The following is a 14847-nucleotide window of genomic DNA, read 5'->3' on the forward strand; positions in this document are numbered from 1 at the left end:
TTTGATTGATTGTAACTGTGATGTCATAGTTCAGCAGACAGACGCAACTAATTGAGTTAATAATATCGGCGAATGTTTTTTGGCAATAGGTAACCAAAACCGGAGTTTTATATTATCCACATATGAAACTAAACCTGTGCTGGGCTTCTTAAAATTATTTTTTTGATTTTCTTACAATGCTGCAGTGCTAGACACCGAAACTTGCTTCGTTACACAGTTTATTGCACAATGCAGAGCGAGATAGAAACACAATAAAACAACAAAATGTCAACAACTTTCAACCCACAGAAAATATCAACAAATATTACCAATATTAATATTGCGTAATCAGGATGGATTCGGATAAAATAGACCAAATGCGAATTGCGTACGAGATAAAGATTGTTAGTTATTGAACATAGAGTTCTTCTGCCAATTGTATTGATACATTTGCCAGAAGAGCTCTTTAAACTTGATATTATATGTCTGGCAGAAATAGCTTAAATATTTGATAGAGAATATTTTGATTGGAAAGTTTAGTGCATGATTTTGTAGCACTTGAAATACACAATCACTTATTGCGTGTCTTCTGGCATTTGAGTTTTGATTACAACAATAAACGGTGGGGATGGGCCAAAACTGCAAATGTTCTGTTTGGTCGAGCACCGAGCATCTCTCTTTAATGCTCGGTGCTCGGCCGAGCACGCTCGGTGCATTATGACGTCACAAAAAATCCCCTTTCTACGTTTTTGCTCTACAAGGCCTCTTACGTCACCGGCGGTGTTTTATTAAGCTGTACATGCCCATTAAGTACGCGTTTTCCACCATCTAGTGCATTTGAAAAATCATTCGTTGTAGTTTATAGACACCCTTCAGAACACTAGTTACATATGTTAGCAGGGCATGAATATGCAAATTTAACGCTCGGGTCAGTTTGTGCAACTGCTCCGCCGAGCACCGAGCATCAAAACAGCGATGCTCGGTACCGAGTACTCGGGTTCTGGCTCGGCTCGGCCCATCCCCAATAAACGGCACACTTGTGTAGAAATACACACGCTGCGTAATCGCATAAAAAAGCTTGGCGAATTGTTTTTGTATTTACTCAGCTTTTTCCGGATTATTTAAAAATTCAAAGTTTGCTTCTAAACGTTCCATAAAAGTTGTGTTAGTTTGAAACAGAGTTTACATAATACTTTTGCTGATGTTTGAAAGTCCTAAACAGCGATACAAAACAAACAGCCAAATGATTCGTAAAACCACTTAAAAATTTAATATGACACCCGTGAATTAAAACCGATAATTTGCTACACCAAGAAATACTAACTTTTCCATAATTTTTGTTCCAAACGGGTCGGGATTAAACAAGGCTTATTGTCTTAAAGAGTCTTGAGGAGTGATACAACAAATGGTAAAATGAGTCATAAAACTTTTTAAATATGGCACCCATGATTCACAACTGACCATTTGCTACTACAGTATATTTCTACTTTTTGCCATGATTGCGCTTGCGACAGTTTGCACATCAAACGCTTCATGATTTCGCCATTGACTTTTATACAAAGGGCGCAGGGCCTGTATACACACACCTCTTGATAAAACTGGTCCCTCCGTTTAAACCTCTACATAACACCGTTACGTCACCGCTAATGACGTCATAATCAACGAACAATCACGCGCTATCTGTCACGATACCGACGTCACGTGGCTGCAGCTTGCGCATGCGCACTAGCGCATCTTGACACCAGCGCGACGCGATTCGTCGGGGCTAAACTGGAGGATGGTTGTTATGGCAACGAGGATGCATTGGCGCGCTGTGGCGTCGCTAGTGGTGAGATATTGGAAGAGGATGTTCTTGAGATATTCCATGTTGGCGCTCTCGCGTAATCTGAAGCGAGAATAGAATAACAAGACGTGGCAGAAACAACATTACAAAGGAAATTTAAAGTAGAGACTCATATCTTGTATTGGCACAAAAAAGCGTTTTTTAACTGTTATTTTGTTAGCTTGTTAATTCTCTGCGAAACAATTACACTGTACAGTATTGGTGAGGATAAAGCTACTCACGTTTTCCGCTCGTATTCCATCATGGCTTCCTTAAGTTTGGCGACCTCCTGTGAATATTTCTCGTCTCTGAATTAAAATATACATTTTTTAAGGTTTTTTAAACAAACATTATAAAGAGGGTGCTTAACCTAAAATAAACGACCCCCAAGAAGTGCAAAAACAATCAACCAGCACCAGTCTTATGAAATATTATACTTACTTTTCAGAAAACTACTACAAGAGGTGTGAGAACTGTGTGATGAATTTTAAATTGAGAGTCGCTGTCCAAAAGTATTCGGTTTAAACGTAGGGGGTGAGTGCTGTGCCTAGAGCAGTGATTGTGCCACGAAATGTACGTTATTTTAAAAATGGAAATATTCCATGCTGTTTTAGGATCTAATGACGAAATGCGATCATGCATAATAAAGTTTAGAAGCTGATCTGTTTCTTAGTGGTTATAAAAACACACAATCGGTTTTACCAACACAAAGTTGCAAGTATGTTTTATTAAACTTTGATATGTTGCCCTGCAAAGTGTGTCACGGAAAAAAAGTTTAGTTTGTTGTCGACTACATGCTTGAAGAGTTTAGGAACCACTGTGCATAGAGAGTGAAAAAAAGCTGATACATATGACTGACAGAACATTACTTACTGTCCAATAAACAGAACAGCGGGTAATAAAACTGTAATGGGTGTATAAAAGGTTGAGAATCACTGCATATTAGGATTAAACCTACTTCATGATACCGGCCCCTTGCAGTTGTCTGATTTGAAGTTCAAGTTGCTTCTTGTGACGTCTGATACTGTTGATTGTGACGTCTTTCCTCGCAAGCTGCTCCACGTAATGGATCATGTTCGAGTCGTTGATGGAACCCTGAAAGTTGTGGTAAAAATATGTTTCATGTGAATTAACCATGAGCAGACTACGGTACAAAACTGCCAGGATTACCATGTTCTTTCAGCCAGATCCTAATTTGTTCTTTTTTATTTTCTAATACCACTAGGCATACAAAAGAATATTTTGTACTGAAAGGTCCGTACTGAAAGATTTGAGAAATTGTATAACCCTGACAATTATGCCAAAAGTGTACAATCTTTTGGCTTTTGGTCCTTCCAGGTGCTTATTTCTCCAACGGCCGCCTCTATGGCACTTTAGTTTTGATTAAGGTAAATTTCATGTCTGTGTCATACGTTCCCCTAAAAGTGTAACGATACAAAACCATTTCTTTCCTAACATTTTTCCAATTGTGTGAAATTCCTTTTATGGTTTCACATAGAAATCTTACTTTGTTCATAATTTCCGACACCGATTCTTCAGTCGGATCTTGTACGTCATCCGTTCCGCTTGACCGACGTGGTACGTACTCAGGCACGTGACCGACTGTCTGGTATTCACTGAAATAAAAAGAACAGATATTTAAACAAGAATGAATAAAATCACTGTGTGGTTTTCTGTTTGCTTATTCATGTCCAAAACTCAAAGGGCTTAAATGAGTCCGTGAAAAGTTTTGTGAGTCCGCAACTAAATCACGAAACTAAGTAAGTTTGTGAAAGGTTTTGTGTTCACGAAAAATATATCTCAGCACTTTTTACTGTTTACGTTACTTCGTATATTTCTCCGCGAATAATTTTTTCGGAGGTCTAAGCCCATAAACCTACACAGGTTGAGAAGTACTTTTCGAACGTAAATCGGGACAAACTTTGGACTCGGCATGATTTTTCCGCATTTTTATCAACTATCGGGTTCGGGCTTTGTTTTATTTTGTAAAAAACAGGGTTAATCAGGGGCCAAGTATCAGGCCTTCATACAAATCTATCAAAAACACTCCAAGAAAGAGGTTTTAAAGGAAAGAAAGCAAAGTGTGGGTTTGCTTTTGGAAGCCACAAATAAAGCAACCTACCTACTGAAGGCCGAAGTATAAGCTTTAAGATGTTTAATCTCTTTGTCTTTATCAGCCAACATTGCAACCGTCCGTTCACGTTGTGAGCGGATCTCGCGTTCCACTTCAGTGATTCGACGATTGTGTTTCTCCTGTTGACTCTCTAGCTCAGCCCTGTGGATGGCAGCCAGCTTCTCCAGCTCCCTCTGATGTTCAACCACCTTCACAAAAAAATGCACTATGAGACTTACATGTGACATCTAGTATAAGGCACTCATACAAAACTGAACTGAGGTTAAAACTTGACGAAAAATGTTTTTTGCTCTTCAGTCACTACCAAAGATTACAAATGTGATTTTTGTAGATAGTTTGCCACAAGATTGATAAACATGCCATTAAAACAGGAAAAATATTCCACTGTTTTGTGACCCCCAAACACATACCGCCTCGTAATACGGTGTAGCTGCAGCGCGTATAATCATAATCCACCAATTGTACCCTTCACTCTTTAGCGCTCCATAACGTTACAACGTTGCGCAGCTATTTCCGGCTTGGTGATTGTTTAGTGCAGTAATCTTTAACCGGTATTCGTCAGTAGTTCCGCAAGAAAATTATTAGCTTAATTATTTTTTTGGAACACCGGGGGTAATAAGCTTTTCTTTCAAATAATTATCAAATATTACCAGTTTGATATTCTATCGTTATTTACTTTATTTTTTGTTGTGCAATAAAAAGAATGTATTTGGGTGGGCATGTTGCTACACACTACAGTAGCTGAGCGTGAGCTTGTTTACTTTATTGCATATTTCTAAAATTTCGTTTGTGGTTTCGCAATCATTGGCGCCGAACACGGGTATGCCGGGTATGCCGGGTATGCCAGGCATACCCGGACGAAATCCTCGGGTATGCCGCATACCCGAAAATCGGACCATTGTTAGTCATGCGTTATATGCTTTGTGAAAATTATTCTGATACGAACCAATACGTGACATACACAATTGATTTCAATCGCGTTTATTGTTTTACAACCTATGAATTGTTTGCATTCATTACAATTGTGACAATTTTAACGTCTTCAAGAAGCATGGAATTTAAACAAATACGGTGGCAAAAAGCACAACACAGGTATGTATTGGCGCTTGCTTACGGGAGGAGGGAAAACACCGCAGCCTCGGGTTATACGTCAACAACCACGTGACAAAAAAAGTTTTGCGTTTGTGAACTAAATTATGAGAATACAGCTCACTATTTGTTCTGACTGCCTCTGCCGCAAGGACAACGACTGTCAAGTTTCAACCGAAAAAACAACAACGCTTAATGTTACTTCACAAACGTACATTTACAAAATTAACTTGTTAGCTTGTCGAAAGTTTCTTGCAGTTTAAGACATCGTTTGAAGTACACCAAACTTTAAAGTTAATAATGCGTCACATACAACTCACTGGGTTAAATAGGCGACACGTTGTAAACGAAACAAGCGACTTAAAAGCGTATGAAATGATTTTTGCGATGACTAGGCCAGAAGTATGTGTGCTGAGTTGCGTAAAAACAAAGCATTTTAGTAATATTTATTACATACAAAATAAATGTTAGACATTATAGTAATTTGTGACGTAAGGTGACGTCTGAGCTAAATCTTTTTTATCCTAATTGTTCCGCCTCCCCGTAATTTCGGCAAGTGGTTCCCATTTTTGGTAATGTGCAACGCGCACAAACATGTATTGCTGCGCACAAACATGTATTGAATTGCAACAATAGCATAAGGGCCTGGTGGTGGAATTACGTTGTGAAATCTTATATACTGCAAGTTGTAACGTAGTCTAACCATATGTAGCGACATGAAATGAATTTGCTATTTCATGACGTCATATAATATGGCACACCCGGGAAAAAATTAAAGTCGGCGCCTATGTTCGCAATACTGTATTATTATTATAGATAAAAAAATTTATACATGTTTCGTGGCTCAAAAAAGGTTGAAAAACACTAGTTTGGTGCGATGCGAAATAAACGCAATGTTTTCAGCGTGCTACAGGCACCTGCTCACAGATCAGAGGCACAATTCGTTATCGTGCAGTGTTTTCATTGCGTTGTGACGTGCTTGCGTTTAAATCTTTTTTCCTTTGTTTATCGTGTATGTACTACGCGCATTCAGTGACATTTACCCTGATCAAGACGACATGTATATAAATACAATTGCCAGAAAATTTGTATTATTTAAAACTCAATCGAACTTACAAGTTGGGCCGATTTTTCTTGCGCATCATCACAAGTGGCTCGGAGATGAAAATGTCGCTCCCTCGCCTCCTGGAGTTGTCTCTTCAGCTCCTCCTGCTCTCTGTTGCATCCAGCTCCTCCTCCGGATGAGGAATGACCTCCTTTCATGTTCTTCAGGACGTTCTGAGCTCTTGTCTGAAATCATGTTTATTTAAAACAAATCCAACATATCAGCTATTCACAAATTGGCCTTTCAATCGTAGATTATGCATTTGCATCAACAAGTATGGCCATTTTTAAAGTTACATGTTTTGGGAGCCTGTGGGTAAATCACTGGGTCAGCCGAGGTTGAAGTTAAGAAGGATAAACTTTGTGTAAATATCTAAAAATTTTGTAAATTTGAAAAAGTTTGAATCTTTTTTGTTTTTTTGTTAACTATATGGGAAAGTGTTTTTTGACTAAATGGGAAAGTTTTTGTTGACTAAATGGGTGAAACAACCAAAAAAGTATGAAGGAAAATAATATATGTCCTCCTTCAGCAAAAGAAAAGCCTTAAAAAACTGATACAGTACATGGTTGCTTCCTAATAGGGAACCATGTTCCATGCTCAGGGACCAATAAAATTGAACTTATTAAAATTTAAGTCGTAATTCACCTTGTATCGTTCAAATTCCTCCTTAAGTTGAAGCAATTCTTGTTGAGATTCAAGATAAAGTTTTTGGTAATCCTCAGATTGAAACGACATCACTACATCTAAAGTGATGACGTGTGATTACAAAATTGGGTTCGTGGAAAATAACAGTTAATATTACTTTATAGATCAAGTCATCATTTATTGCCAAAAAGATAATTTCACTTTCATTAAAAAATTGTTCTTGGTATATTGTAACGTTTAGAGTTTATAATTCCTTGTTTCTTTGGGAAGTTTATTATTTGTTTATTGATGAAGTTAAACACAAGAATAAAGTTTGGTTTCTTGCTTTTAAAAGTTTTAAAAATTATTCATTCTTATACTAGTCAGGGTAAGAAAATGGGCATATTCATGTGTCTATTTTTTCAAACAGAGGTTAGGTTAGGTGGTATTTTTTCAACAGAGGTTAGGTTAGGTTAGGTTAGGTGGTATGATTTCCGTATAAGAATCAGAACCACTGCTCTATATTATGACCACAATTGAGAATCCAATCTTGTTATTAACCTGTGAGATCAACTGGTTCGTTGCTTTTTGCTGCCGCCTCTTTCAGCAGTTGTTGATATCTCACAAGTTGCTCTTTCAATCCATCGATATCCAGAGCTTCTTCCAGTTTGGATTTTAACGATGACAAACTCATATCTTCCTTCTTGCTTAGTTTGAATGCATCGAGCTGTTTTGATAGCAAGGTGTTTTCCACATCAAGTTGCGATATTCTGTCTTTCAGTTTTCTGTGATTTTTAACAGCAAATGTTTTAGGTGGGCATAATAACTCGTTGAGAGGGATGTCTACTGCCCAATGTACATAAAGCTATTCAATACTATTTTCAAACTAGTCAATTTTTGATTGTAGTTTATTTTAGGTTTCTTCTGGCAATTAATGTTTTTAAATGCAAAAGTTGATCCACTATAAAAGATAAAGGCAAGAACAGTTTAATAGCGAACATCCAACAAGTTTCGCATTTTAAATAGATTAGTTGTGTTGCCATAGGAATACCTGATTTTTAAAGCGTATTATCAACTAGATTTTTAAAGCGTATTATCAATGGTACAAACTTGAAAGTGTAATTTCCTATGACACTTTTCACTGTTTTTAAATGCAAACAACTCAACCTTTAAAAAACAAAAGCAGGGACACTTCAATTGCAAACACCAAACAAATTTAACAATTGATCAGTCGCGTTGAATCAACTCAAAAATTTTACCAATTGCTGAACTTACTGTATCGAGAGTTGGTCCTTCTGTCTTGATCCGTCGTACATTCCAAGTTTGTTTGAAATTTGCACGAGTCGGTTTTCAAGGTCGGCCACTCGCTCTTCCTCATTCTTTGCAATTTGTCTTTCTCTCATCCCCACCTCTTCCACATGGTGGCGCTCTAACTCCAGCTGCCGTTTGTGTTCAAGCTACAAAAACAAAAAAATTGCCGTATATGAATTTTTTACATAGATGTAATAAATTTTTGATATGTTGTTGTAAATGCATCAAGAATTGCATCAGCACATCAAAAAATCAATTTATTAGTTTGTTCCAACGAAATTCTGAGCCATTATTAGTGGTGCGAAGGCAGAAAACAGTAAACTCAAGGTGTAATATGTACTTTTGCAAAAAGTTATTTTAAAGCATATGCAACTGATAAAAGTGTCTGTTTAGGCCATTGAGGTGTTATGCCAGGTCTCCCAAGGATATCAAGGCATTGAGTGGGAAAATCCAGTCCGCAAAGGATTTAAACCCCCCTATAGGCGTGGTGTAGTATGGTTCATTAATAGTTATGCTAAGATTGCTGATCTGCATGAATGCTTCAGGGCTCGCCCCTGTATAGAATGTATGTTTATCTTTTAGCCTAAGTGTCTGCTAGATAATGAAATACAAGAATAAATTGTATTTTTGTTCCTATTCTGTGGCTTTTATAACGTTTATCTATTAGCAGTAACATATACTATACAACATATACAATGACTTTAACCTTCAGGTTTTTCTTATCAGCTTGGTATGTTGCCGCAATCTTTGCTTTTTCTTTAGTGACAGTTGACAATGATGTAGTTAGTGTGAAGATTTGTGATCTGAGATGCTGGATTTGAGAATCTGCATTTTCTTCTTCAACATGAGAACTTTCATCGTCAGCTGAAACATAAAAAAATAAAGAGTTAGAAAACATGCTAAAGCTGGCAGTGGTGTTTTAGCATAAGCAAAAAGCTTGCTTGTTAAACCTAGAAATCCATTTCAAGTGATGCACTAAAGCAGTGGATTTTTTTAGCTTGAGGGGAGGAATTTACTTTAATTTATTCATGTGGTTTATAAATAGACACTACACCTCTGAAAAAGTAACCTGTGGTGGGATTCAGCTGGTTCGCACAGGTTCTATAGATCCATCTCACAAAATTTTATGAGATCAGCAAACCGGTTAGCATTACTAGTTACTGTCAATGGACGTTTGAATATTATCTGATACACCGATTTTTGAAATCCGACTGAAAAGTATGACTTTTGTGATAGAACTGGCTGACAAAAAAAATGAATCGCACCACTAGATATAACCTGTGAAGTGGATAAAATATCCGATTTCAAATGATCTTTGTATAGTTTAGCATTTACTATGTAGTCTATGGGGGAGGAATGAAAACGTTTTAAATTATTAAATCAGGATTTTGTTGATTGAGGTTGGGAACCACTGCACCACAGTTACTTGAAAAAAGCACAAATTCACAATTTTACCATAGAAACCATGTACCTTGTTCGCTGCTGGATTCTGCATTGCTTTGGTCTTCACTTCCAGATCCGTCATCATTTGAGCTCTGTATAATAAAAGCACAATTATCTGTTTTTCAAAACTTCTATCATGTTCAATAAAAGCTAAAAAGGCGAAATATAACTGTCAGCCTTTGCAACTACAGGTTGACTACATCTTTAAATACAGTAAACGCTCCGTAAAACATATTCTGTTAATCCAGATTTCACACAAAACTCGAGGAACAAAATTGTAATGTGGTAAGGCTTGAACTAATCGACATTGGTTAATCCGGATCAATTTTTTTAGTCCAAATGGATCTGAATTAACCATGGTTCACTGTACAAGCTAAACTAAGTAAATAGTTACTTTATTTTGGTGAAAGGTTTACATAATAGTGTAAAACATATCTGATGCTGGTGCTTACATAGTACAAGATAAAGAATGTCCATAGCAGTTTTAACAATCATGAAAAAAAAGCTTTTTATGAGTAAAGTCACAATTTCAAACACTTTTTCTGCTGTATTGCATGTTACATCATTACAAAAACTATACAAAACATTAACTACCCGCTGCGTCTTGTCATTTTGTGACTTTTTCAATCTCTCTGAACTTTTCGCGGCAGTCGAAGTCAAAGCTTTCATCCCAACTTCAAGAGCATCTTTTTCATTTTGCTAACTTTTGTAAGCTTGCACAATATCTGCGAAAAAATCATATTGACAATGTACAGAAAACATTAAAAAGGGAATTGATATTGTCAAGTTGCATTTTGAAATATATTTCGTAAAAAGAAATAGCTTTTTTAACTTGGTTAGAATGTCATCATAAAGCTAACATTGTGTCATTGAGTTTTCGAACTATAACAAACTGTATGATTTTCTGTGTTTTACTTTTTGGTGTAAAACTTAGTCGTAAAAAACTTCATAGGTGTCTTGTCAAATCAGTTTTGGGTTTTTATTAAGACGTAAAACATATTGACCACATTAAGTTTATCTGAAATTTACACAGCAAAACAAAAATCCAACTTTTTTACCTCTTAGTTGACTTTCATAACGTGAAATTTGATCTTTTTGTTTTTCAACTGTAGACAACAAATCTTCGTTTCTGCTGAACTAAAACATTTTAAATCGACCATTCTTTGACCAAGAAAGACTTCCTTTTACTGATCCTCCTCGGCAAAGAATAGGTCACTCACCCTAGCGCCAGTTAACATAAGTTAGGCCTAACAGTTCCGCAAACCCGGTTGACCCACGACAGACTCCTATGTTTACATACTAGTAAGTATTTGAAGTTGAGGAACGTTGGTTGATGGATGAGAATTGAGTTGAACGAAATCGTTCGGCAGACGAGGTGATTTGAATCTGTCAATAAAAAGCACATTATATATATGACATCAGTACTACGTTTTTGAGGAAAGTATTGTATCATTGAAAAACAACGAAGGTTTCTTTGCGCTCAAGCCAACACCTGTGCAGGCAAAAACGCACACGAGACGCGATGCTCTAAATCCGCGCCTTAAGGAAAGCGCTTTTGTTACGTCACAGAAAAGCGCGCGTTGATAAACTTGCCATATACAGTAAATGCTTTAGTGAATTGGTTCTGTTGTTAACAGCCAAGTCAACTTTGTTTACCAATTTTAACAACACTTAACGTTAAATATGTTAAGTTAACTTTAAATTAATATCATTGAGTTGATGGATAGTTTAATCTTTCTTCTTTAATGTGCATAAGAACTGATTAATTTTATTCAATGTTTGTAAATATCGGCATACACAAAATTTATGAACTACCGGTACCGTAGCTAGTAGTAGTTAAGTAGTACATAACTGTAACACTTGCCCTAATGAACTTGCTTTAATTTCCTTTGTAACAAATTTTAACACTTTCCTAATACAAGTGTCAATGTGTATCAGTAATATCCAACAGTTATTTAGGAAGAACAAATACATTGACACTCACCTTATAACACCGCCAGCCTTCCACCTCCGCACGCCACCAACTCCACAAAGCAAATGACTTAGCAAGGAAAGGATTGACTTTGGCGCGGGAGAAGCTCGAAAGCTGATTGGTTGTGACATCACAGAAATTATTGAAGTGTTTTAGGGTGCAAAAAGGGTAATTTTAATTTAATTAAACTTGTATTGAACGCAAAAAAAGATAATGCTAATTTTAATATTTACTGCACTAAAATGAGTTCCAGGTTAAGTTTTGGCCAAGTCCAAACGCCACCCGGTCACATGATGTAGAGATTGGCTAACACTCAACAGCTGCAGACGCACAAACGTTATGGGAGGTCCGTGGCGGTTCAGTACGGTCATCATTCACAAAACCGCTTGTATTGTTGCTCGACCAACCATAAATACAAGGTCAAGTCGCAAGTTCACGCGATGCAGGTTCAAGTTACCACAAAGCTTTTGGATTTTTTACAAATGGTCAATATTCAAACATTTAAATTGAAAACAACTAATGAGCACAACTCGCGTTTTTTATTGTTATGTCATAATGTTATATTGCCAAACGAAACACTTTTTTTCATGTCCTATTGACTCACGTATTACATGTAAAAAAGTAAAGATTGAGAACTACATTTTTAACATAGTAATTATGTGGGCAATACAAGACAATATTTAACATAGTGTAAAAGCAGTGGTCGGATTAATTTTTTTGTCAGCCGGTTCTGTTACAAAAATCCATTGACAGTAACCAGTAATGCTAACCAGTTCGCTGATCTCATAAAATTTCCTGAGACGGTTCTATAAGACCGGGGTTATCCGGCTAAATCACGCCACTGTGTAAAATGTTTTTCAAGTCTTTAAGTGCCTATAATGTACGAGATCGGAGATCCTTTGCTACAAACAGTTTTACCCTAATGAAACCTATAGAGTATATATAGCGTCATCTACTGTATGTTGTACTCACAAAGCCATGTTTCAAAGCAGTTTGTTGATATTCCATCCTTCCTAAATTCAAGGCAGATTTTTGGCAATTATTTTTATTCCGACGTTTGACGTCCTATACAGGTCGCCTTCATCAGGGTAAATAACACTGAATGCTACTAGTACAGTGCACGATAAACCAACGGAAAAAAGAAACGCAAGTACGTTACAACGCAACGAAAATACCGTGCGATAACAAATGATTGGGCCTGATGAAGGCGACCTGCGTCACCAAACTACCCGGGTTACTATAGCGACGACATGAATTGCACGTGGTCTGTGAATAATTATTACGCGGGTTACGACATCGAGTTAAATGTGGACGATCTCGCGCTCAGCTCACACGACAAAGTTCAGCTGTACGACGCACACCGCCACCTGCTGGCGACCTTCACAGGTTACAGCAGCTACACTTCGCCGATTCGGACCACTACATCCGGCATGTACGTCGAGTTTTTGTCCGACTCGAGCCGCGGTTTCAAATTCCGCGTGCGCGCGATTCCCGTTGCCATGACGACCGACCGGCCAGAGACGACGGGAGCGCCCAGCACCGCGGCTTGTTTGAACGGACAGCAGGTGGACATTTATCAGGGCTACGGATATATAACTTCCCCTAATTACCCGTGGAACCATCCCGACGACCAGCAGTGCTCGTGGACGGTTCACAGGTTACAACGACTACAACATAAAACTTACAGTGTTCGACATGCAACTTGCCTCTGGCGATAATGTCAGAGTTTTTGACGGTTCTTCGCAATACTCTGATGTCTTGGGAGTTTACCGGGGAAGCTACTATAACACAGTACCTCTCTACTCAAGCGGGAACTACATGCTTATCAGCTTCTGGTCGGACCGCTACTACACAAGCACAGGTTTTCAACTAAGATACGAAACTTTCTACCCTGTCGAGGAGACCACAGAAATACCGGATGACCCCACCGTCCCATCATCCAATATCACACATTGCGATTTATCTCACCACCAACAAGGCCCTACTGGAAGCTTTTCTTCGCGCAATTACCCAACTAGTTATCCTAATCGCTGGAGCGAATGCTGGTACTTTCCCGAAAATTACGATCACATTCATTTGACCTTCAACATTTTCAGCACCCAACAGAACGTGGATATCTTGTTGTATTCTCATGATAATTTCCAGCAGTCTTGGTCAGGAACTTATTCTTCCACCCTTTCTATTTATCCCCCTGGCTGTAGCTCATGCGGTTTATGGATGGTGTTTACATCGGATGATTCCATTACCTATCCGGGGTTCAACATTTCCTACTCTTTACATTAACTCCAACAGATTAGAATGTTTACTAATAATTCATTTCAGTTTTAATTCAGTTTCGTGCAGTTTTAATTCATTAATCGTATTTAAACTTTAGTTACAAGACATCAGAATCGCTTACAAAACACAGCTTGTAATTTGCTGTTTAGCACAATTTTTAAACAACATTGTTACGATTGAATGCATGAAGCTGGTTCAGAAACCCGCTTGTGCCACTGCGCAATAAATCTTGATTAGATTTAAACGTAATTTTCATGATTTAATCTTATGTGTTTTGTGAGTTGGGGATAATTGGCATTTTGTAGTAGGCGGATTCATTTTACGGCCTAAAGTTACTAGTAGGCGGATTCGATATTGAAGGTTTTTAAAACTTGATGTTAGTCTGCCAAACATTACAACTGAACGGCTAAAAACAATGTTGTCATTGCCCTTTTAAATACGTGTAACGTGCGAATTAATAATTGTGGCTGTATTATTTGTACTTTTTGTGTTTAACATGTGGCTTTGGGGACTGGTATAATTGTACGAACGCCTCAAAATACAAACTAATTCCGACATTTGTGCTAAGGTTAGTGATTATCGCAGTTTGGCGCGCCTTGATCCTTTCACGGCGAATCTTTGTGTGTGATTGTCATTTAGAAACTTATCATTTTGTTGTCGGTTATTATGCAGGTTATGTGCAACTAATAATCGTGAATAGAAAGTAAACCTACGACTCAAACCTGGCAGCTTAAAAACTTGCCAGGTGTTAAAAGAGTTTAAACTTGTTTTCTTAAACCCAAGCCCGATTCGAATAGTCCGGCTCGCCGTACAACGCCAACTATAGCCTTTTGATTTTAATGTCTCTTCAGTTTACTGCGCCAAACTTTGCCGATGTATGCTTTACTGCAGCGGTTCTCGAACTGGGTCCTTTTGGGGTCCGTAAGGCAAATTTGGGGGGACCGCGAAAAGGTTAAAGTAATTCTATAATCTTATTTTGTGTCAGTTTGTGGCACTAAATAAGTTTAAATCAAAGTAGAATCGACTGTCTCCATTGCTAACAATAGCCTTTATTCCACGAAACTAACAAAAATGCAATTGTTCGTGCATAG

General features: G+C 37.7%; 2 protein-coding genes across 4 annotated transcripts; one reads left to right on the top strand and one right to left on the bottom strand.

Moving 5' to 3' along the window:
• Positions 1-205: 205 nt before the first annotated feature.
• LOC145229259 (GRIP and coiled-coil domain-containing protein 1-like) lies at positions 206-11550 on the bottom strand. Of its 3 annotated transcripts, none has more exons than XM_080094560.1 (15): positions 11492-11550; positions 10728-10893; positions 10566-10636; positions 10102-10232; positions 9536-9599; positions 8771-8928; positions 8029-8210; positions 7315-7538; positions 6775-6872; positions 6141-6314; positions 3924-4123; positions 3309-3417; positions 2760-2896; positions 2044-2109; positions 206-1864 (listed from the first exon to the last, which is right to left on the bottom strand). In XM_080094560.1, the coding sequence occupies exons 4-15, from the start codon at positions 10174-10176 to the stop codon at positions 1705-1707; spliced, it is 1647 nt and encodes a 548-aa protein (XP_079950686.1). In that variant the 5' UTR covers positions 10177-10232; positions 10566-10636; positions 10728-10893; positions 11492-11550; the 3' UTR covers positions 206-1704. The 3 variants fall into 3 exon arrangements, with proteins under 3 accessions (XP_079950686.1, XP_079950688.1, XP_079950689.1); XM_080094562.1 differs by having other exon boundaries at positions 10566-10644; XM_080094563.1 differs by lacking the exons at positions 8771-8928; positions 10566-10636; positions 10728-10893; positions 11492-11550 and having other exon boundaries at positions 10102-10182.
• Positions 11551-12729: 1179 nt separating this feature from the next.
• On the top strand, positions 12730-13762 carry LOC145228013 (neuropilin-1-like). The gene is made up of 2 exons (XM_080092982.1): positions 12730-13136; positions 13204-13762. Exons 1-2 carry the CDS (start codon positions 12730-12732, stop codon positions 13760-13762), a joined length of 966 nt encoding a protein of 321 aa, XP_079949108.1.
• Positions 13763-14847: the final 1085 nt, after the last annotated feature.

The sequence above is a fragment of the Phallusia mammillata genome, chromosome 5 (assembly GCF_965637545.1).
Source record: "Phallusia mammillata chromosome 5, kaPhaMamm4.hap1.1, whole genome shotgun sequence".
NCBI lineage: Eukaryota > Metazoa > Chordata > Ascidiacea > Phlebobranchia > Ascidiidae > Phallusia > Phallusia mammillata.